Raw genomic sequence first — 23,263 nt, forward strand, 5'->3', positions numbered from 1 at the left:
CAAAATATCAGCAACTATATGCCTATAGTAACATCACAGCCTGTCTTTAAAATACCTTTGAATCAACTACAACTACAGCTGTTCTCTCACCATAGGTGTGTTTCTAGAAAGCAAGATACAAAACAATCTTACGTAAATCAATCTATGTTTTCCAGACACAAGCAGAACTCATTAATAATAAAAATAATCCTCTGATAACTCCTTTGTAAGGCAAAGATCCATTTGTAACAGACTGTGAGCAAGGAGCCTCTTAGCTGTTTTTTCTGCAGCCCCGCTCTTAGAAGACCCTAAATCAATGTTTGCCCAACTAAAAAGAATATTTTCCCCTTCAATCACATTTGTATTTATTACTGTATATTGAGGTTATTTAAAGTAGGGTATATCTGTGTTACATTTTGTTAAGTTGTTTTATGTAAACACTCTAAAGATCAGAGCCAAAGTCTATGCTATGGGCTTTAGGCGATATACAGAATGAGATCATGAGCCCAAATGTGTTCACTCCTAACACAATTTGTGAAACAGATGGTGATGAATCTTATCCTTAATTTCTATATGGAAAACTAAAATCCAGAGTAGAAATTAGGGTCAAGAGTTAGGGACGGAAGTGTCAGCAGATAAGATCTCTTGTTATCATACTTTCCAGAGTGCTTCTCATTAGTTTACTAAAAATGTCCCTTGAGTTAAATACACTGATAACCAGAAGCATCCACAGGTAAAGTTTCTGAATGTGTGTTGTGTTTTGTTAGTGCCTCTATAATCCTCTGGCAATAAGCAAAATTGTATACCTAGCCTTGACAAGCAAGGCTCACTTTACCCCCTCATTAGCTACATTACAGAGTTGGATGACTGGTCTGGAAGCAAAGAGTAACTAACATACCAAAAAAATTTCCTTGAAGCCACTGAAAAGTTCTCGAACAACTTTCCTCATCTGGGGCACCAGTTTGAATATCCGCAGAGGTCTCAGGCACCGAAGAACCATGAGGAGCTGAGCTCCCGATTCAGCAGGCACATTTTGAGGCATCCAACAAAGAAATATCAAGCTCACCTAGAGGTAAAAAATAATCTCTGGAACTTATATAATTTATCCACTACTATCTACATTTTTGAGAGCCAACTGGCCACAACTTTCCCTTTGCAGAGATTCCATGTGTTATGCGGGACAAGCATTCGCCAGGTATGTATGCTGTCTACTAACTATGAACTAAGAACCCAATGTAGACCGGTTAGAGGCCCCAAAGGAAAGTCATCAGGTATATGCAGGTATGAACTGGGGGTTCCCTCCCCTGTGTGGTGTGTGGTCACCAGTGCCTTCTGGTCCTTCTCTTTAACTTGCACACTGGAGGCTCCACTGATGTCAACACTGTTGAAATTCCTTTGATTGAGGATGCTAAACCTCATGCTTGAACCAATACTCACTATTTTATTAATGATCTGAACATGCTACATGTTAATGGTCACATTTCTCCTTGTTGCGTTGGAAAGACACTGATTTTCCATCTTCTTGGATATATAGAAAAAAATGAAATTTCTTTGAGCCCCCTCCTTTGGTTTCTCAATTTACTTTAACTGAACAGTTGAATGGTCACCTTCTCTACCCAGGTATTTGTGCACTGGAGTCGGGAGAGAGTCCAAATACACTTACTTTAGTTTGCCTTTAGCAACAAGGGGCTCAATCAATTTATATGATGTAGATTTTTTTTTAGTATAGGAGCCAGAAGAAGTGTGGGGTGCAAACGAGATTTGCTTTCTTAAACCTTATTAATGTATGTCTTATGCATACACCAATCTGGTTGATGTATTTGAACCACATCCATGGATATTTTTAATGCTCTTTATTTAGATTTTATATGTGTGCCTATTTGCCTATAATGGACTACTCTACGTAAGAACTCAGTTATCGCCTCCAAGCCGCTGTGACTCACATTCTTCACTCTTGTACCAAGAAATGCAGATTTTATAAAACCATTACATTTTACATTTAGGAAATAACCAAAGACTTACAAGATATATAAATATGTCCATTACTCCACCGAAGTCCCTGATGACAGCAGTTGGAGTGAAAAATAAGCCATCTGCCATAATCTTCAGATTAAGTTCAATGCTCATGAATATCACAAACACATACTCAGCAATCTGAAAATGGGCAAAAGGCAATTTGGTCATCATATATGGAAACATTGCAGGGTCAGTGTTTTCCCTCTGAGCTGTGAGCTGCGATTCAGCAGCAGTACCTGCAAAGTAGGTGCATGCATGACTCTTCGAAAGGGGGATTCGAACATCATGGAGATGCAGGAGCAGATGGTGACGATGATCATGACCCAGTCCAGGTAAGTCACCAATCCCAGCAAATCACTGCCGAAGACCAAACAAAACTGAGAAACACAAACACTCTAGGAGAGGCTGCTGAACGTCAGAGAAGATCCTTCTGTGATTCAATTAACACGGCTGGCATTTTCCTACGACTCCCCAACCATCTATTTCATAGCGTGATATAGCAAGAAATGAAAGAAAATTTTTGTATTTTTATCCAGCATAAAACAGTACATGGAAACTTCAAACGTGCATGCAAAACAGAGTTTGTAATGCTTACTAAAGTTGATGGTACTTTGTATTTTTCACAGCTCCTGTGACAGGATCTGTTTTAGATCTGTAAGAGAGAACAAACACATAAAACTCTGCAACATAGCAAGCGCTTTATAACTTGGCAGCATAGTAATTATAAACATCTCATCTACCTAAAATTTCTTTTACATCCTCTATAAAATGTTCTTTATAGTATAGTATTTGTTAACGGTATGCGGCTTTAGAAGGCAGAGAACATTAGATGAAAGAAAAGTCAGAAAAGTTTGCAGTTGATGCTTACAGAAGTTTTGTGTTTCTCGGAATACTTGATTTTAGAATTTGTGACTCCATCCAACAACTTTTAACCTGGATATCACAAAATTAAATTTTGACTTTCAATTAAAACCACTAGTTAAAATCTTTGCCTAAGCAGTTCAAGGATGTTCCTCACAATTATTTAACGAAACAGCCATAAATTAAATAGAGTTCTTCACTCTGCATTTAACTGCAATCTTGTGGAGTAATTTACGTGGAATTCTTGGGGTGGGGATTTATGACTTCCAGCCTCAGGATGCCCATGAGCAAACTTCAGCGAAGCCCCTGACGGTCTGTGTGTGTGTATTCCCAGGTACAACAAAGTCTTCCTCAGTCCACATCAGCTGCATTGCTGACAAAAGGAGAGTTAAACCACACTAAATGAAGTGGAGAATTAACAATTAGATGCTAACGTGGAGACGGCCAGCAGGATAATTCCAGATGCAAAACCTACTTTGGGAACTGATCAACTCTAAACTGCCACCTTCTTCTTTCAGGGAAGCTTTCAACGATTATTATCAGGTGTTTGAATTGTGAAGGTCTTTCTAGGACAGCAGAAAGAACAATAGACTGGCGATCAGGAGAAAGTCATGCACTAGCTGCTGTCCTTGAGGAAAGTCCTTAACCTCCACTGACCTAAATGCCCTCCTCTGTTGAAGGAGGAGGGACGCAGATGACACCAATGGTTCCCGAGGTCTCTGCCAGCCCTGAAATGTGACAACAGTGTATTAGATTCCTAGGGCTGCTGTAACAAAGACCACAGACTGACTGGCTTAAACCACAAACATTTTCTCCCAGTTCTGGAGGCTAGAAGTCCAAGATGGAGGTGTTGGCAGGGTTGGTTCCTCTGAGTGCTGAGGGAAGGACCTCTCCCAGGCCCCTCTCCTTGGCTTGTAGACGGTGGTCTTCTCCCTGTGTCTTCACATCCTCTTTCCTCTGTGTGTCTCTGTCCAAATTTCCTCTTCTTATAAGGACACCAGTCATATTGGATTAGGGCCCACCCTAATGACCTCCTTTTAACTTAATTACTTCTTTAAAATCCCTATCCCTGTCTCCAGTACAGTGGCATTCTGAGATACTGGGGATTAGGACTTCAACACATGAACTCTTGAGGGGTGGGGACACAACTCCGCTCATAACAGATAGTGATTATCATGATACTCATTATCAACAAAGGAGATCAATTTACTTAACTGATGGCATCAGAGAAGGACCAACATAACGGAAAGTTTTCACACTTCCTCGGAGACTCCTAATATAGTCAGAATATTTACTTAAAGTTATGCATGACAAAACTTCCATTTTATCCTTTGGTTGCCTGCTAAAATTGGCTTAGGTCATCACAAATGCAATGTCCTCCATCATAAATGCAGGTTGACCACACTGACAGCATCTTATAACATTCCTTCCACGTGGATAGGGATAGAGATACTGGCCAGTGGGTGTTCTTCTTGTAACAGCTGGTAATGGAAGTCCTAGTCAACTTCTTTCCACTTATATTATTCTAGAATAAACCAGTTAAGGTTATTTTGACCACAAAGAAACTACAAGTCTAGACGAAGATGTGTGCAATGAACTTCATCTTGTCATTCAGTCTCCCTTTGGTTCAGTATTTCCAGAATAAAAGACGGAGTTAATAACACTGATATAAACATATTGGGCAACTGTTAAAATAAACAAAAATGGCTGTTAAGTGCTTTATAAACGTGAGTTTCATATAAACGTTAACCACTTGAAGGCTTTGTTTGTTTTCCACCTGGCCGGCCGTTCAGCAAAGAGGAGCAGCATGATTAATTAGCCCACAGTTTATTTTGTGACCCCATTAGGACTACACGTTCCTTCTTGCTCGTCTGACAACTCCCCCTGCTGCTTGCACGACTCAGGCCAAACACCTGGCTGAAACGGAGTGTACTCACGCATTGAAGCGTGCCCGGACCACCACCCGGCAGAAGTTTCTGAACCTGTGCTCCCGGCCGACTATGAACAGCGGTTTATCGAAGTACGGGTGGTTCTCTCTCAGCTCTTCTTCTTGCACTTTCCTTGAAGGGGAAATTTACGGGAGAGTAAGGCTGAGGGAAAGTTCGCCATTCCAAAATGAGAGCTGGGAAACTGGGAACACCCCATACCTCTTCATTTCCGCTTGTTCCTTTTTTTCCTGGATCATCTTTATTTCGCTGTCTTCTCTTTGTGCATTTCTATACCTCACTGTATTGGAATGCTAGAAACAAAAGAAAAGGGGGCATATTAAAATGGAAGCTTTTTTGGAAGGTCCAAAAAAGATAATCAATTTTTTAAAATTAAAATAAAAGTCTTTATTATATATATATGTATTTTGAAAGCCACAGTCATCTTAGGAGGCTTATCTTTTTCCTCTAAAGGGTAATTTCTCCAGAAAAATATTTATTGAGACTCTATTATGTGCCAGGCACTGTTCCAGTGCTACGGACAAAGCAAAACAGAAAAAATAATGACAAATCCCTGCTCTTGTGGGGCTAATGTTGTAGTCAGAGGAGGCAGCTAAAAATTAAGTCAAAACAAGGAAGAACATCAGAAGATGTTTAACGTTCTGGCAAAAAACGAAGAGGACAGAGAGTGCTAGAAGGCTCCCTGTCTAAACAGACAGGTCAGAGCAGGCCTCAATAAAAAGTTGTTCTCTGAGTGAAGACTTGAAGGAGGTAGCCGCTGGATCTCCCCCTGCAGAAACGTGGTCTTTCAGAGGAGGGGTGGGTCTGCGTGTATACACATGGAACAGCCAGGATGCCGGTGCAGGTGGCGTCAAGAGAGCGAGGAACAGAGTAGGAGAAGAGACCAGAGGGGTGGGGTGCAGGCTGATCGTGTAAGACTGACTCTGGTTTTTGCTCCTTGGTAGATGCAGAGCCATTGTTCAATTAACCGGATAGATTTTATAGGAGGCATTCCTTAGATTTAATTATCTGTATCTTCTATCATTTGTAATAAGTGAAAAGATGAAACTTTATTTTAAATTGCTTCTATGATGGAGGAAAAGACATTGAGAGAATGAAATTCTTATTCTCTTAATTCCTATGAAATTAGCAGGACCCCATTCCCTTTGGCCATGGAGAAGATGGCGGCTGGAGTTTTGTTACATGTCTACACAGAAAATATAATAAAAAGTCTTTGAAGAAGAAATAAGCCTCTGGAATTGAGACTATTCAAATAGGGCCTTTTGTTGTGTATATTTAAACACATATTTTCAAAGCCATGTCCTAAGGTGATTCGTACGTAGATTGCACATTTCTACTGAATCACATTGAAGGAAAGTGCTCTGAACTGGTGTTGCCTCTCTGACTTTTTGCCTAGAAATTTTTTCCATACAATATACCTGACCCTCAAATTATAAGTACATAGACCACATGTTGGATCTGATCACAATTCCATGTTAATAATATGGTAGATCATATCCAACAGAGCTCTAGTTTAAAAATCATGGTGGTGACATGCTTGTGCCAATTAGAACTGTATAAATTGGGTAATGGCCGTATTGAGTTTTTTCATCACCAACTTAAATTGATGCTTTTGCCTGGAACACTTAGTAAGGAGAATTTACTCTGACTAAGATAGCAGTTTCTACAGATTGAAAGAAGATGGACTCTGTTGAAAACTCCAGAAACTCTTAAGAAATAAGAGGTAAAGTGGTAAAAAAGACAAAAAACCCACAAAAAAATCCTGAGCCTGGCTAACTTTCTCTTCCTAGACCTCCTTCTTTAAATGCCATCCTTGGCTCTGAAGGTCAAGACTCTGCTTTCTTAGCAAGTTATCCAGACTCAACTTAAGACGTACATTTTAATAAGGGCTTCACTAATGATAATTACGTAACGTGTACTTTCCAACTGTCTTGTGATCTCCGTGTGGTATGGTTGCTGGTGAGTCCAACCCATCGGTTAGACATCTGCCTCCCTGGATTTTCATGGATTTTCACGTGGTTTGTTCCTTCACTTACTTTGGGTCCCTAGGCTAATGAAGAATGTGAATACTGACCATCCTCTTTAACATTCCCTGCTGCCAAATCTCCACCTTTGATTTCTTCACGCTATTTTATTTTATTTTTTTATAGTATAGAGCAAAACTGTCACAGCAATGAAGAGATGATGGAAAATAAATAAAAATCACTCCCAGAAATGATCATGTATTTGTTCACTTGCTTATTGTCTGTCTTTTTTACTAGAATGTAAGCTCCTGGAGGACAGAGATTCTGTCATGTTTCCCACTGTTCCTCATCACTCACAACAGGACCTGGCACATAACAACCCTTGATAAATAGTTATTGAGTCAGTAAATAAATAAATGAATGACCTAGACTCTAAAAGCAAAGCAATTCTTGGGAAATCTTACATAGTCTTTGACAGAAAAATTCTTCCAGAAATAAATTTTATTTCCCACTATGTAAAACCCTGAAATTACAGACACAGGATCTAGATTCTAGAATATTTTGAACTTAGTGAATATCCAAAATTAACAATGTGAATCATTCCTATAAAATGTTTTGTGTCTTTAATTTTAGTCAAATGCAACTGATACGTCACTTTTGTGTTACTATCTTAATGAAGACGTGCTATGAGGGACGTCTGAATTTTTTACAGTTGTTAATGATCACTTTTCTGTACCTGGCCATTTTATTTGCTTCCTCAGTTTCCTGATTCCTTCTGGTCTGAAGTGCTAAGGATATGTGATAAAGCGACAGAAAGACCCAGGTGCTCGAATTGTCTGAGTAGTCATTTAAATACATTTTCATAATCATATTTCCAAAACCCAGAGCTTTGCTTAGAACTTACATCTTGAGTCAGAGTTTCAAGAGATTTCCCCCTACTGATCCTCTGGCTGTTTGAACCGTGTCTTAAGGATCTAAAAAAACCACAAGCAATTGGTCAATACATCTCAAGACCAAATTTAAAAAATAAAACAACTTTTCTATAGCATCACAAACGCTTATCATTTCTTTTTATAGCAAAAGCTTATAGTCTATCCAATTGTCTTTGAGCCTATCTAACAAAACTCAGAATTTTTCCTTCTGATCTTAAATGTGAGAATTTGGTCATCACCAAGGAAAAGGTTTTTGAAAGATTTTTTTGATCTTTGAATCTGATTGTATGTTTCATTATTGTTACTACCAACAAATAGAACTCAGTTTCTCACCCGTGCCTGTCTGCTAACCAGAGCTGTGCTCAGTGAACACTTCCTGTAAAACTCCTTTCCTTAGTTTCTCTGCAGCCTCGTCTCCCGGTGTATTTACCTGCGCTCTTGGCGGATATGATGCTGCACACTGAGAATTGACCTTTCCTTTGCCGGCTGCCCCTCAAATGATCCGCTCAGCATGCGCTGTCGAGTGCAAGCTCTAGGAAAAAAGAAAAGAGCCCGAGATAAATGCGTGATCTGTACACTTGGGATGCATAATACATAACTGCCCATTACTCTTATTATTTTTAATATAATATAAGGCAATGATAATGTGAAATACAGCGAATGACACATAACCGTAAAGGTAAATGAGTTTCAGGCTCTGTGTCAAGAACACTTACAAAGCGGAACTGTCATAGCCATGAAGAGGTGCTGGAAAATAAATAGAAAGCTCTTGGCCCCCAAGTCCCCCCACCCGGAATAGGAGAGCTGCCATCAGGATTCTGTAAGCCGTATGGCCAGTCCAATCACAGGTAATCATGACGCTGGTTTTGAATTTAGACAGGGAGGTTTCTAATAACAGCACTTAGGGAAGGATTTGCCCACCCAGGCCCCTGGGATGATGGAATATACGTTCTGAGGAGATTTTGCAGAACTCTAGGAAAATAAGAAAGCATGAAATCGGGGGGCAAAAATTAGTGTTAAAGAGAAGTAACCAAAGCTGGACTTAATGGCTAGAGGACCCTCAGTCTAAAGCCGGTGGCTCACAGGTAACCAGCTACCACTTTCCTTGCAGTCAGAAAACTAAGAAGACTTTCAAAAACAGGGTCTCTTTAGACCATAACTGGGCTTGTGTTAATTTCACATTTGCTAATGAGTGAAGAAAATTGAGTGAGTCGACACCTGTGGTGCGAAAGATTTGGAGGGAAAACAAAATTTCTCCTCCAGAAAGCTCCCTCCCACTGGAAATGACAGGAATTCCCTTGATGTAGTTGTCAAGTGAAAAAAAAAATAATACAGGGGTTAAGAGACTTGTGTTCCAGAGGCGACACTGACATGAACTAGTTGAGTGACGTTTGGGCAAATCAGTTTCCTTACAGGTAAAATGAGAAGGCCTTGATCTGGAAGCTAACTCATAGACTTAAAATGCAATGATCTTACGATAAGCAAATCTTATGAGTCTGTACTTGTTCAACAGCTGAACACATGTACTTCTTTACATTTCACTGCTTTACAGAACACTTTCATGTTTCCTAAAATGCATTTCTAGATTGGCTTTGAATTATTGTCTGTCTCAGAGTTAAGATCTTTGAGAAAAGATCTGTGTCTGTTTAGCATACTTAAAACAGCAGCTCTTATGAAATTATGCATTTATTTAAGTACTTAAAAATGCTTTTGATGCTGCTGCTGATATGTTGAATACCTATGAAAAATCATACAAATTTAATGAATGTAAATGCATTACAGGAAATAAAGCCCAAACAGTCACTATTCTTAGTTTAATAAGCAGCAAAGGACCATTTTGAGAGAAAATTCAAGTCAAAATTTTATTGAACAACAAGGATTTATGACAATGATATTTAGAGATTACGCTTATTTCCAGGACTGGGATGGTGTCTCAGAGGAAGATGCATTTGTAAGTTAGGATGAGTTGACAAAGGTATAGCATGATTTCATATCATGTGTATTAAGAATTGCTCTCTGGACAAAGGACTGGAAATTCTGAAGGCATCCTCACAAAATATATTTGAAGAATGGTATTATTCTGGCATAGATATATAGATCCCTTGCCATTTGTTTACACAAACTGTCAAGACTTAACCTTCAGCCACTGTCTTAGTGACTTTTATTCTTTTGTCACAAGACTCTCCCCTAAGGTAGTTGAGACCTATAGGCCTTAAACACAAAACACATACAACTGGATTACAATAGACCTGTTTGAGATGGAAGAGTAACTGGCTTTAAGCTGCCTGTGGTAACGGACTGCTGGTATTTGACTGACAGCCCAGCCTGAGGATGCCTGGGCATTCTTGCTAGAGAAGAATTAGGACCTTACCTACTGACTCAGGACCTAATAGATCTCCCAGCACATAAGTCAACATAACACAGCCATGCCCATCTGGGTGGCTCTGTGGATCCTGCTGAGACCCCCTCCTCTGGCTAAGAGATCCCATGGAGACCCACTGACTATTGGAAAGACTCCTTCCACTCCATGACATCTCCTCTTCCACCGCCTCCAACACAGCATAGCTGAAGTGGTGGGGAGAAAGCACTGTGCGCCTCCCCACCCCCCCGCCCACCCCACTGTTACTTTCTGGCTCCAGATCACTCCTTTCTTTCCTACTGGGTCCAGAGAAGTCAGAAAATAGTATTAAAATGGGCTGGAATTTCTCTGTGATTCACATGTGAATCTCTGTTCTCTGAATGATTTACTCGTTTGGAGTGGGGGTGATAAGAGGCTGGTTTTTAGCTCTATGCTGCAATCAGAAAACCTGTGCTTGGGGCCGGCCCCATGGCTGAATGGTTAAGTTTACGTGCTCCACTTTGGCAGCCCAGGGTTTCCCTGGTTTGGATCCTGGTCACGGACCTAACACCGCTCATCAGGACATGCTGAGGCAGCGTCTCACATAGCACAACTAGGAGGACCTGCAACTAGAATATACAACTACGCACTGGGGGGCTTTGGGAAGAAGATGATGAAGAAAAGAAAGATTGGCAACAGATGTTAGCTCAGGTGCCAATCTTAAAAAAAAAAAGAAAACCTGTGCTTAATAAGATAGCCACTTAAACGTGTGCAATATGTAAAACCATTGCTTTAATTTTCCTATACTATCACTTTCTTCTTTGTTTATAACACTGCCAGAAGGATTTCAAACTAGAGAATGATGGAAAAAAGAATAAAATACTAAGTAATTCTGGGCCAGTTAAAAGATGCAACAAATAACTTCAGAGTTCTACTCAAGCCCAGTATAACCCTCAGTGCTTTCCATTTCCTCGCTGAGAGGACCCTACCAGAGTCTCCCTGCTCTCTGAGCAGAGGCTGCTTACCCATCTCCTCGTTTCCTGGGGCTCCAAAGGTACACACATAATCTGAGCAAAGTGAAATCAGGCAAGTGGGGTCATCTTGACTTGGTGGTTAAGAGGTCACCTTTGGTGTCTCAGGCTCAATGTGACTCTTTCTGTTCCCCTGTGCCAACCCCACCTCCCAGCACTCCACGCCCACTTATGGTGCCGAAACAGAGGTGAAGAGTCTCCATCTTCATGTAGTGCTGCCTTTGTTGAGTCTCTTCTTGAACCGAATGCTTTGGTATCTCATTCTTCCTTCAAATATGTCCAATAGCTTTTAAGCTAGAAAACTCTATAGGTAAATTCTAGGGTTTCTTAGCTGAAAACTAAGGGCCATATTTTTCTAGCAAATTGCTAAACATTTGGGTGAAAGAAATTGGGGGGGAGCACATGAAAGGTAGTTCATTTGAAAGCTCCTGAAGGCTTTTTCTCCCCGCTTCCGAGTACAGTGGTGGGATCTTACTCAAATTAAAAAGCAAAAGTCTCTCTCTCAGGTAGATGTTCTCAAGACAACCAAGAAAAGAAGGAACAATGGTCATTCCAAAAAGGGCCATGGTCACGTGCAGCCTGTTCGCTGCACCAACTGCACCTGATGTGTGCCCAAGGACAAGGCCATTAACAAGTTCCTCATTTAAAGCATAAGCGGAGGCCACAGCCGCCAGGGACATTTCCGAAGTGTCTTCAACGCCTACGTGCTTCCCAAACCGGATGTGAAACTACACTACTGTGTGAGTTGTGCCATTCAAAGCAAGGCAGTCAGGAGTCATTCTCGTGGAGCCCGGAAGGACCGAACACCCCCGCCCCAATTTAGGCCTGCAGGGGCTGCCCCACCACCTCTGCCCAAGCCCAGGTATTGAGCTAAGTCCTTAAGACTGAAGAAACACTCTCCTCTGGAAAAAAATAAAATGGAAATCATACTTGAAAAAAAAAAAAGCAAAAGTCTCTTCTAGGCACTGTATCCATTATAGTTAATAACTAGCCTATTTATTTATAATAGTTTTCCCATGGAAAAAACCAGGTGATGATACAGAAAAAAACAACTTTTCTACAGATTCATAAATCCACCTAGAAAAAAACACATGGGAAAAATCTAATTACATTATACAAGGAGATCAGTTGCCAAAAATGAGTTCCCTACGGATGAAGGAAGGAACTCAGATGGAAGGATATAAATCTGCGGTAGCAGAGGGAGGTAGGGAGCAAGGACATGGGAAAGAAGCTGCATAATAGGTTCACTCTGAGGACACCTGGACATTGAAACAAGTATAAAGAGTGCCACTTTAGGATGATTCTGCATAAATGAAACAGCCTCATGCATAAGCCACTGTCACACTCTTTTGTCATGTAAAATATTGTGCTATTTTGGAAAATAATGGGCTTGGTAGGAAATTATTAACTTCAATCTGGCACGATCAGATTCTAAGAGGTTTCATATTCTCTAACACAATGTGCCAGGTTCACATGAAAGTATGGTAAAAGTTTGCTTCATTACTTTTAAAAGGAAATACAATTTTATTATATGCAAACATATAGAGTAATCCAAACCGTGAACCACCAAAGAGTGTTGTAACATGCACAATATAATTACAAATTTTAATATAAATGGGTTCTGATAAGTAACATAGAGAGAGAAGTGAATATTTCCCCCATGTGAAAGCACAGAAAACTTATGTTTTATCTTCCATGTTGCTGAAGCATATTATTAACAAGCTTGTTTACTGCTTATGGCATTTTGTCATCATTAGTCACCTCCCTTGTTAGAGTGAGTTCTTTAGGGACCATTTTGTCATTCATCCTCATATTCCTGAAGTGCAGGCCCTGGCACTCCACTGGGCTGACTGATGCGCAGAATGAATGAGTGAAAGGTGGGGGTGCGTGAGGAGAGCAGAGGAAGGTGAGGGAAGTGGGAGGGCTGGATCCACAACTTGCTAGTCTCGAGGTTCAAAGCAGTACATTAGATTTCCAGTTTCAAACCCAGCAGCACAGCTGTGGAAAGTTCTATCCTTTGGGGCCTAAAGGAGAAGACGATTTGAGAAAACACAAGGTTTAGAACTATGCATTTCCAACCTCAGTTTTTCTAGCTGTGGGACCTTAGGTGAGTGACATGCATTCTCCAAACCTCCGTGTCCCCTTTGTAAAACGTGAGCAACAATAATACCTTTCCTACTAACTTCATAGGGAATTGGATCAAATATGATTATGAATATGAAAGTGCTTTTGAAACATTTACGTTTTATTTAAATTTTAGTTGCTAGTATTTACTTTTCCATCTTGTCCCATGTCATGGTTGATGTTAAAACATTCTACAGAGGGCTGAGGACAGAACAGCAAATTTGACAGAGGGTCATATTGGAAGATAGGAAGATAATGTCTACCATGGACTAGAGCTGCAGCCTCTTAACTGGTCTCCACACATCTACTCTCAATAAATGTATTATTATCCCAAGCAAAGTGTTTTCTGAAATGAACATCCGTAATGTGACGGAGGTAGGCATTTCTCAGACTGCCACCAATGATCCTGCCTCCTGGCTTTCATGCCCTTGTGTAATCCCTGAGTGTGGGCAGGACACAGTGACTTGCTTCTAATGAACAGAAGGCAAAAGGGATGGGATGGGTTACAAAAGACTGTGCCTATTGTCTTCTGCACTCACTCACTCTCTCTTGCCCTCTCGCTTGCTCGCTTTGACAAAGCAAGCTGCCATGTTGTGAAATGTTCTAGTCACACTTCTTAAGGAAGGAGAGTGGCCTCCAGTTAACAGCTCGTGAGGAATGAAACATTACTCTAACAGCCCATGAAGCACTAAATCCAGGGCCAGCTCCGTGGCTGAGTGGTTAAGTTCGCACGCTCCGCTTCGGCGGCCCAGGGTTTTGCAGGTTCAGATCCTGGGCATGGACATGGCATTGCTCATCAGGCCACGCTGAGGCGGTGTCCCACATGCCACAGCTAGAAGGACCCACAACTAAAATATACAACTATGTACTGGGGAGGTTTGGGGAGAAAAAGCAGAAAAAAAAAAAGATTGGCAACAGTTGTTAGTTCAGGTGCCAATCTTTTAAAAAACAACAAAAAAACCTAAATCCTATTAATAACCATGAGAATGAGCTAGAAAGAGGATTCTTCCCATTCAAGTCAAAATGGCTTCAGCTTTGTGAGAGACCCAGAGCCAGGGACCCAGCTAAGCCACACCCAGATTCCTGACTGGAACTGTGAGAGAATCCATGTGTTGTTTAAATCACTGAGTTTTGGAGTAACCTGTTACACAGCAAAGACAACTAATACGGTTATCATCACTTGTCTTATCTTATCATCTTCAACACCCTACTGCTCTTCAGAGAAAGACTAAGACTGAAACTTAGCATGGCATGCAAAGTCCTCTAGGGTCTGGCCCCAACCTCCCTTCCCAGTCTCATCTTTTACCCTCAGGGACCTCAGTTTCTCCACACCACCCTCTTTGGTCTTTCAGTTCCTCACATCCGCCATGCTTTAAAGAGCTCCAAGAGAGCAAGGGTTGACTTTGTGATCACTCACTTACTACTTCCACCTTGTACCCAGTAGGTGCTCGACAAATATTTGTTAAACGAATAAAATTTGAAATTCTGTGAAGATCAAATATTTTAATTTCTTTTATGATCACTTCATGCTTATGAAGCACGGAAATAATCACAAACCCAACAGCATGTGTTTGAAATATGCTTTTTAAAAGGGAAGTTAACTAATCTCAATTTTATCTCAAGTTAGAATACCATGCCACTCAAGAAATAGGCTGCACACCTATAATAGATGAGATCCTGAGACAGTGACAACAACAACAAAAAAATCCTTTTTGCTCCTTGCAAGCAGAAAATTTATAAATCTTTATCTATATTCTATGTGAACGCTATTAAGGGAAACTGGCAAGCCAACGCGAAGCTGAGCTGAACTCATTTCAATTTCTCAAACAGGAGATCTGATCTGTCACTGGGAACACGTCTCCATACATCTTGTCTTACAGCAATCTGATGCCAAGCTGAAACAGTGAATAACCAAGCAATCTGAGACTTTTGATAGTTTACCAATGAGAAATGAGATGCACACATCACTAAAGCTATGCATTTAGTAATAGACCTACTGAGAAGCAGAATTACTTGGATGCTCAAGCTATATTTTGCCACTTTTAATTTTTCATTAGAATTTAGATGCCTTTTTGTCCCACATAAGGATAAAAGAAATATGTTTTCAGGAAGAAAATGTTCATTTACTTGCTGCTTAGAGAAAAAGCAAAGCTAATGGTATTGAAAACACTCTGTGATCTTCATGGAGGGTCTTGCTCTTCTTAGTGGAAAGACTGGTAGGGTCGTGGTATTAAGGTCAACATCTTCTCTGGATCTCTTCATAATGGCGAATACCAGAAGGCCAGTTTCTTAGAAACTCCACCTAGTGGCTTAATATAAAAAAAATTGGTCTGCCTGCTTGGCTTCTGGAACTGGGAGGCACAAGGCTTCAAGTGTCTGGTGAAAAATAATGAAGTCTTTTGTCTTGTCTGAGCAAGGAAATTCTCCATTATGCAGGCATATGTAAGCCCTTTATTCCCGCTCCCTGGAGGAGAATTACAGTGAGGCATTTTCCTTCTCCCAGTTGGGGTTAATGTTATGCCCGCTCTACCTTTGAAAGTAAAACAAGACTAGGACCCCTGATGATGATTCAAATGTGGGAATATTCTTCAGCAAACACACGTTCCCAGTTGCAAAAATATTACCCCTGGTTTCTTGCCAAGCCTTTGAAAAAATATATGAAAGATTGATTCTTTCTTTTCCCCCCTCTGCATTGCCTTTGTGCTGTGGAATTTCAATTGCCCTCATATCACAGACATATATATATAATCTTCTATGGAGGTTGAGAGAAGAGAATCATGTCTTAAGAAATTGTCTCTATTTTTCTTGACATTTCTCCATCTAAAATATTTTTAAATTGGCCCGAAGATTATGGTTATAAGAGAGATCTTTGGAGCTTTATTAGCCTTTAAACACCACTAGTTGTTTATAGAAACAGTAGCAGGGGGTCCTCGGTTTCTTTCTTCTCAGTCTCATGTCTTCTTTCTTAATGTTCCAGAACAAGGGTGTGGAAAAAGCCTCTACATTCTGTAATGAAAGAGAGAGGGCTGTGAGTCTTCAAATTATTTTCATTCATTATAGAAAAGTTAGATTACACGATACCATCTGGTATTAAATGTAATTACCATCTAAAGGAAATGCAATGTAAGTTTGCAGAGCATTAAATGTGAGGGATTTTACTCAAATCTTGAGCTCCACAAGGGAACACATTTTAAAGTATTATCAGATGTTGGTTAATATAATGTAATCACATCAACAGACAACAGGAAAATAGTCCTTCAGCGGTAATTATGTAAAACTAGGGCTGTACAACTGTGTAAGAGAATAGATAAGGAGTATTTCCTGGAAAGGGCTCTTACCTGACTCCACGAGAGGGACAATGTGATCATCCAAAGTAGAGACAGCAGCGGATGCTAATGAGTGAGCTCCTCTGTAATGGGCTCTTGGGGAGATGAGGAAAAAGCTGCATTTTTATTGTAGTGAATTCCCCACTCCTTCGTGAATCAGCCCAGCCCTGAGTCAACGGATGCAGATCTTTAATAGCAACAGCAGATTAGTTCTTTCCAACCTTGCGCTATCCACAAAAATGTTTTCATATTAGATTTGTAAATATGTGGGCAACATGAACTTCATTGTAGATAGAAAAATAAAATAAGCCTTAATGTCTTATAATGTTGTTACTATACATAAAAAAGAAACTTAACTCATGGGAAATCTGTGTCGTTGGTGCATCTGTTAAAATTCAGCAAATAAAATGTCAGAGATCCCAGACCATTCACTGAGGTTCAAATTTAGTAACCCAACTACTGTCTCAGAAAAATGTAAATCACGACGCAAAGACTGACCTTTTTGTTACAATAAAAGTGAAATCTTGCAAATGTTGCATAAATCATGTGAACCAATTTTCTACAGATACGTATTTTCCTATATTAGTTATTAGTGTGCCCTTCAGTGATAAAATAGTAAAAGAAAACCCTGCTAAAATATCTTCCCACATCTGTTAGGAAAAATTTAATAGTAGCTCTCCTAATCCACAGCAATATTACAATCACCTTGGGGCTTATCTAAAAATAATCTCCAGATCATATACTACCTCAATGAAATATAACATATTTTGATTGCCACAAATCAGGTACTACCTAGGAAAACATCATATAATATATTAATTTACTATGTATGGTGGCAGACATTAACTAGACTTATTGTGGTGATCATTTTGCAATATATACAAATCCCCTTGAATCATTATGTTGTATGCCTAAAACTCATATAATGTTATATGTCAACTATAGCTCAATAAAAATATTTTTTAGGGCCAGCCCGGTGGCATAGCAGTTAAGTTCACATGCTGAACTTTGGTGGCCCAGGGTTCACTGATTTGGATCCCGGGCATGGACCTATGCACCACTTACCAAGCCATGCTGTGGCAGGCATCTCACATGTAAAATAGAGGAAGATAGGCACAGAAGATAGCTCAGGGCCAATCTTCCTCAGCAAAAAGAGGAGGATTGGTAGCAGATGTTAGCTCAGGGCTAATCTTCCTCAAAAAAATCTTTTTAAAAGTTCAAGGAAAGGAAGTTTGGTTGTTAAACAGCAAAAAAAAAAAAAAAAGAACATGTATATCATATTGCGTCAATTAAGTTATATTTTGCCACTTTGAATTTTTCACTATTCTATGTTATATACAAATGCATATACTCACAGATCTTATTTCTTTAGTTTATTCTTCTCTGAATACAGTTCATTTCCATCTGTGTAGTCTCTATATCTCCAAATGGTTTTTCAACTAATAGTTTTCAACTAATCTACAACAGTTTTTAAGCATCATGAAAACTTTAGGAAGGAAAACCTTAATAAAACTTAGTAAGGAAAACCAACTAGGCAGCCTTAAAAGAATCACATATAAATATTTACAATAATATTTAATATTTAAATTAAATATTTGATTATATGAAATTTTAACATTAATATATAATATTAATAATAAGCATTTAATACACTGATATTTATAATACATTAACTATAGTAATAAATATATTTAATAAGTCAGATGTTAATAATTTAATATTTAATTAATAGTGGGCATATGAACGCCCAACACTCTGTTTTCTTAAAATTTCAGGTTATTCTTGCCAAATATTGGTCATAAAAAATTGCTGCTGTGTCAGGAGGCTGACTCCAACTCAGCCTCAGGGGCCTCTGTCCTCTTTCCTCTCATCGGCAGAGTCATCCCAGGTCCCTGCCCTCCCACAGCTGCAGCACATTCTGGGCAGCAGTCGGCAAGTCGAGCCCAAAGGTCTGTGGGATGCCGCAAGGTACTCTCGTCCTCTCAGGGGTGTGAACGTGTCTCACCAGTTATGCCCAGAATGCGGAGCTTCAGAGAACTAACATAACCTTGTCCAAAGTTGCTGAATTGCTGTGCTAACTGATGAAAGTATAATTCACAAAGGAGAACTTGCCAAATGGGGCAAGATGCTCACGCGTTGCATTATGAAGCTCTCTTAGACTTCCCATTCACTGAGGCAGCTTCAGAGAATCGGCCACTCTGGATCCAGACAAGAGAATGAAGAGGCTCTTCTTTCTGTCCTCAAACTTCCCTTGTCGTATAGCTAACGATGTGCACAGGAACAGGTGGCCTTTTGCAGGGAATCATTGGGATGTCACTTGAATTCCTTCCTCTAGAAACTTCCATGATTTCCTCAATCTCTGCAGTGTCAGGCTCACCCTGTCCTCTAGACGAATATGACTTCATGTTCTAGAGAAGAGCCCAGGCATCAGTTCATCTGTCCCTGACCCTGGGGGGAGCTGGAAGAGCAGGGCCCTCGAAAAGGCCAGAGCCCAAAAGAAATACTTCTCATTCAGCTTACAGCCCAGGAAGGACCACCCCCAGCTAAGTCCTCATCCACCTAGAAGTCACAGAACTTCAACGTGACGTGCACGCCGAAGGTTCTAGGTAGACAATTACAACCCATGCAGAAGACAATGTCATGCCTGCCTTGGCCATAGTGGGCACTGTTCTCTAGTGGTGCCTAAGATGGCGGTTACAGACTCTGTTCCAGCTGCTCCTCCTGCCTGATCACCAGCAAAAAAATCCAATGATCTTTTTTTGTTTTGTTTTTTGAAGGTTTTTTTTTTTTCCTTTTTGGTGAGGAAGAGTGGCCCTGAGCTAACATCTGTTGCCAATCTTCCTCTATTTTTTCTCCCCAGAGCCCCAGTACATAGTTGTATATCCTAGTTGTAAGTCATTCTAGTTCATCTATGTGGGATGCTGCCACAGCATGGCTTGATGAGTGGTGCTAGGTCTGTGCCCAGGATCCAAACTGGTGAACCTGGGCTGCCAAAGCAGAGTGTGTGAACTTAATTACTTGGCCATGGGGCCGGCCCCTATCCAATGAACTTGATTTCAGTCTCACTCACAATCACTCCCCCACCTGCCAAGTCAATCAGGCCACGCTTTACCAACACCTGTGATCATGCCCTGGCCTCTCCCTTTGCCAGTTGTTCTTGCAAGATGCTGGTCTCTACCTCTTTGACTAGGCCTCCTCCCAGAAACTTCATAGGTTTCCTCCTTCTGAGATAGGACTGTTTTTTCCTGGAACATCTACGCTGAATGGAGAATGTCACAGCTGTCCTTCAGGCATCACAAAGATCATGGTTCATCCCCAGGACTTCCAGCCAGCTACCGGAGATGCTAATCTCGGTTGATGAATCTATGTCGTAGTTTGGGAGTAGATCCACCAACATCCAGCAAATGATCTGAACAAATGATCTGATGATCCCTTGAAGATGTTAGTTAGCAAGGCTAGCATAGGCCCAACTGAGTATAAAGCTGCAGCACACAGGCTGTTGCCAGCTGGGTCAGAAATTTGGGATCTAGCTGGAAAAGAGTGTACCGACATATCAAAAGCATTTTATGCCCCTCAGACCTAGTCTCTGCTGGGCAACAGTGGAGAATTCTGAAGCAAGCTCTTGAGGATCTGCTTTGAGAGGTGACTGTGAACTGCCTGCATCTTGGGGGCAACTGTGGGTCGCTCCTAGACTTACTACTAATAATGGGAAATCACCTACAGAGCGCTTTACAGGTACTAACTTGTGTAACCCTTACCTATAAGGCAGGGTTATTTATTTATAGGACCCCCTTTTTTTTGAGGAAGATTAGACCTGAACTAACATCTGCCGCCAATCCTCCTCTTTTTGCTGAGGAAGACTGGCCCTGAGCTAACATCCGTGCCCATCTTCCTCCACTTTATATGTGGGATGCCAGCCACCGCACGGTGTGCCAAGCCGTGCCATGTCCATGCCTGGGATCCAAACCAGTGAACCCTGGGCCGCCGAAGTGGAATGTGCAAACTTAACTGCTGTGCCACCAGGCCAGCCCCTATAGGCCCCATTTAAGAGGTGAGAAAATTGAGGTGCAGAGAGATTAAGTAACTTGCTGAAAGTCAAACATCTGTGAAGTGGTGGAGCCAGGATTCTAAACCAGTTTGGCTACTGAGCCACCGAGTGAGTATTTGATGCACATCTCTCGTTTCCTCCTATGATGTTGCTTAGAGCTCCACTTGACAGATGAAGAAACTGAGCCTTCCCAGGGACTCACTGGTACCCAGAGGATTTGACTGCAAAGCCTGCCCTCTTTCCATTTCTACTACACCGGGTGACACAGCATATTCCACGTGACTGTATGAACCTGGACAGGAATGATGCCATCTTTGCAGGTCAGTGTCAAGAAGGCCACACAATTCCAGTCCACAAATGAGTTTGCCTGAGTTGACTTATCCATCAGAGTCTGGGGTTTGGGTTGCAAATAATATCCAGCAAAAGATCTTCCATGAAGACACTTCTATTACCCCCAGATAGCTCGTGGCTGGTTCCCCTGTACCACGGGAAGTTTTAAGGAGGGTGTGTAGAGAGAAGGAAGAAGCTGAAGAGAGTTATGGTCCTAGAGAGTTAAACCACCCAGAGAGTAAGGATACCAGCAGCCCATTCAGCACTTTTGTGTACATTGGACACAGGCACCCCTTCCTCTTGAGGGATGTGGTCCCATGCCAGGGGTGCTGGTTGGCAAGGGTGGTATGCTTAGCAGGTCAAGTGGGGGCTGCATGCGAGCCTCTAACTGCCCCCTTGATCTGGCAACTTTGTGTCATGCATAACCCCTATGCGGACCCCGAAAAGCAGCCCCAAGTGCAGGAAAAACAAGGGATTTAGTGTTGTCAATACAGGGCATGAGAGCGGGGGACTCCTCTAGAATTTAAAAGCATGGAGTGGTAGCAAATACTTGGATTTCGGAGTCACACAAACCAGGGGTTGATTCCTGGTTCCCTGACTCACTAGACAGGGTGACCACAGGCAAGTCACCTAACCTTTTGAGCCTTAATTTCTTCATCTCTAAAACAGAGCTAATAATCCTTAGCTTTCAGGGCTGCTGTGAAGACCTAGCTGGGGGAGATCATGTTAAGCAGCACAGTGTTCAGTACACGGTCCCTTTCCAACAGGAGGGAGAGCTTGCATGAGTTGTTAGAGGATTCATAAAAATCGCTGCCTATTTGGGAAATCATATTGTAGTTGATACTGATGATTAATGTGACACCGAAGATATTTCTATGGTGTGTAATCTTGGGAAAAATGACTTAGCCTAAGACTCAGTTTTGTCATCTATAACATGGGGGTAAAAACAGTATTTTTTCTGCATAAGTGTGTTGTGCAGATTAAATGAGATAACATCCATAGAGCTTAGCGTCATACCTGGATCTTAATAAATGTTAATTATTCATTCTTTTCCCTTCTCCCTTTTCCTCCTCTTCTATCTTCATGTTAGAAGGGCATTTTCATAGCATAATGGAAATATAATTTAAGGTATAAAGCACCAAGGCTGAGATTGTTGTTCACTTTATTTTATGGAACATTTTAGATAAAAGATTTTAATTGTTAAAGTCACTCACTAAGAAAACTGTGACTACGCTATATATGAATTTTCTCGTCACAATTGTGTTCAGAAAACTAGAGATATTATTGAAAGCTCCTACATCTAACTAGTGTCATAAATATTTTTAAGGGAAAACATTGTGAGCTCCTTTAGGGAATAATCTGTGTCCAGTATCTAGGAAAATACCTGGCATATAGAAGATGCTACAGAAATGTTTCTTGAATGAAAGGATGAATGTCTTAGGGGCACTTTTTTTCAGGAAGAAAATCTAGCTAATGTCATTTAAAAAACTGTATCTTAATAAATGTATAGCGATTTTATTCATATTTAAGTAGTATATAATTGTAGTCAATAAAAACGATTCTTTTAAAATGACAGAGAAAAACTAACCCTACATATGTCATTAAACATATTTGATTTTTTTGTAGTAAGTAGCATTCAACTAAAGACTATTCTTTAGACTTTAAAAAATTATTAATACAAGAGCATGGTGAGGAAAATTTTGTCATAGATCCAAATATCAGAATGTGAATAACATACCAGGCTGAGCATTCAAAAAGATTATAAAGATACGTCCTAACTAATGAGGTACTGATGGCAAACCACAGAAGGATGGAGCTTTCTAAAATAAGGTAAAATGTGTAGTTATTTTATTTTTCTATGCATTCAGCCTTGCAGGAATGATAATGCATTTCTGCTCAATTTCAGGGCTCCGCATTAGAGAAATCTCCATATGGGTAGCGATGCCTTTGAAAGCACACTGCTATTTGTTTTGATTTCATCTGATGTAGTGAAAAGGTCACCGCCTTTTGAAGGAGGCGTTCTTTAGTGGAGCTGAACGGTACAAAGTCAAAACAGCAGTGACTTTAATAGCAACGTTGGATTTTATAATTTAGGTGGTAGGACATCCTCTCTCTCACAATACTTTCCCGACATATTTTGAAAAAAGCAATACAGGTGCCCGTTGTGCCAAGGGAATCACCTGCCTTTTAGTATGCGGGAGTGTTCTCAAGTTCTGTAGATATGCCCCACTTTTGTTTCTCATCAGAGGGTTCCCAGATATCACCAGAAGTTCATTTCTATTTCTCAAAGCAGGCATTAATTTTAAAAAATGATAAGGAGAAGAATACACATTAAAAATAATTCTGTGTAGCAATGATTGGTGACTCC

The 23,263-nt window shown here is 40.6% G+C and overlaps 1 protein-coding gene and 1 pseudogene across 3 annotated transcripts in view; one reads left to right on the top strand and one right to left on the bottom strand.

Annotated features, from left to right (window-relative positions):
* The window catches only part of NALCN (sodium leak channel, non-selective), a 303,103-nt gene that overhangs the window by 40,226 nt on the left and 239,614 nt on the right, over positions 1–23,263 (bottom strand). For all 3 annotated transcript variants that reach the window (XM_070520121.1, XM_014839403.3, XM_070520122.1), the window contains 8 exons: positions 8,129–8,230; positions 7,671–7,740; positions 5,004–5,095; positions 4,794–4,916; positions 2,591–2,647; positions 2,232–2,352; positions 2,002–2,133; positions 878–1,045 (listed from right to left, as the gene is read on the bottom strand). In XM_070520121.1, the coding sequence (XP_070376222.1) occupies positions 878–1,045; positions 2,002–2,133; positions 2,232–2,352; positions 2,591–2,647; positions 4,794–4,916; positions 5,004–5,095; positions 7,671–7,740; positions 8,129–8,230 (865 nt within the window). The remainder of the gene's footprint in view (positions 1–877; positions 1,046–2,001; positions 2,134–2,231; positions 2,353–2,590; positions 2,648–4,793; positions 4,917–5,003; positions 5,096–7,670; positions 7,741–8,128; positions 8,231–23,263) is intronic.
* On the top strand, positions 9,587–12,064 carry LOC106829763 (small ribosomal subunit protein eS26-like; annotated as a pseudogene).

This window comes from Equus asinus, chromosome 11 (assembly GCF_041296235.1).
Source record: "Equus asinus isolate D_3611 breed Donkey chromosome 11, EquAss-T2T_v2, whole genome shotgun sequence".
In the NCBI taxonomy this organism is placed as follows: Eukaryota; Metazoa; Chordata; class Mammalia; order Perissodactyla; family Equidae; genus Equus; species Equus asinus.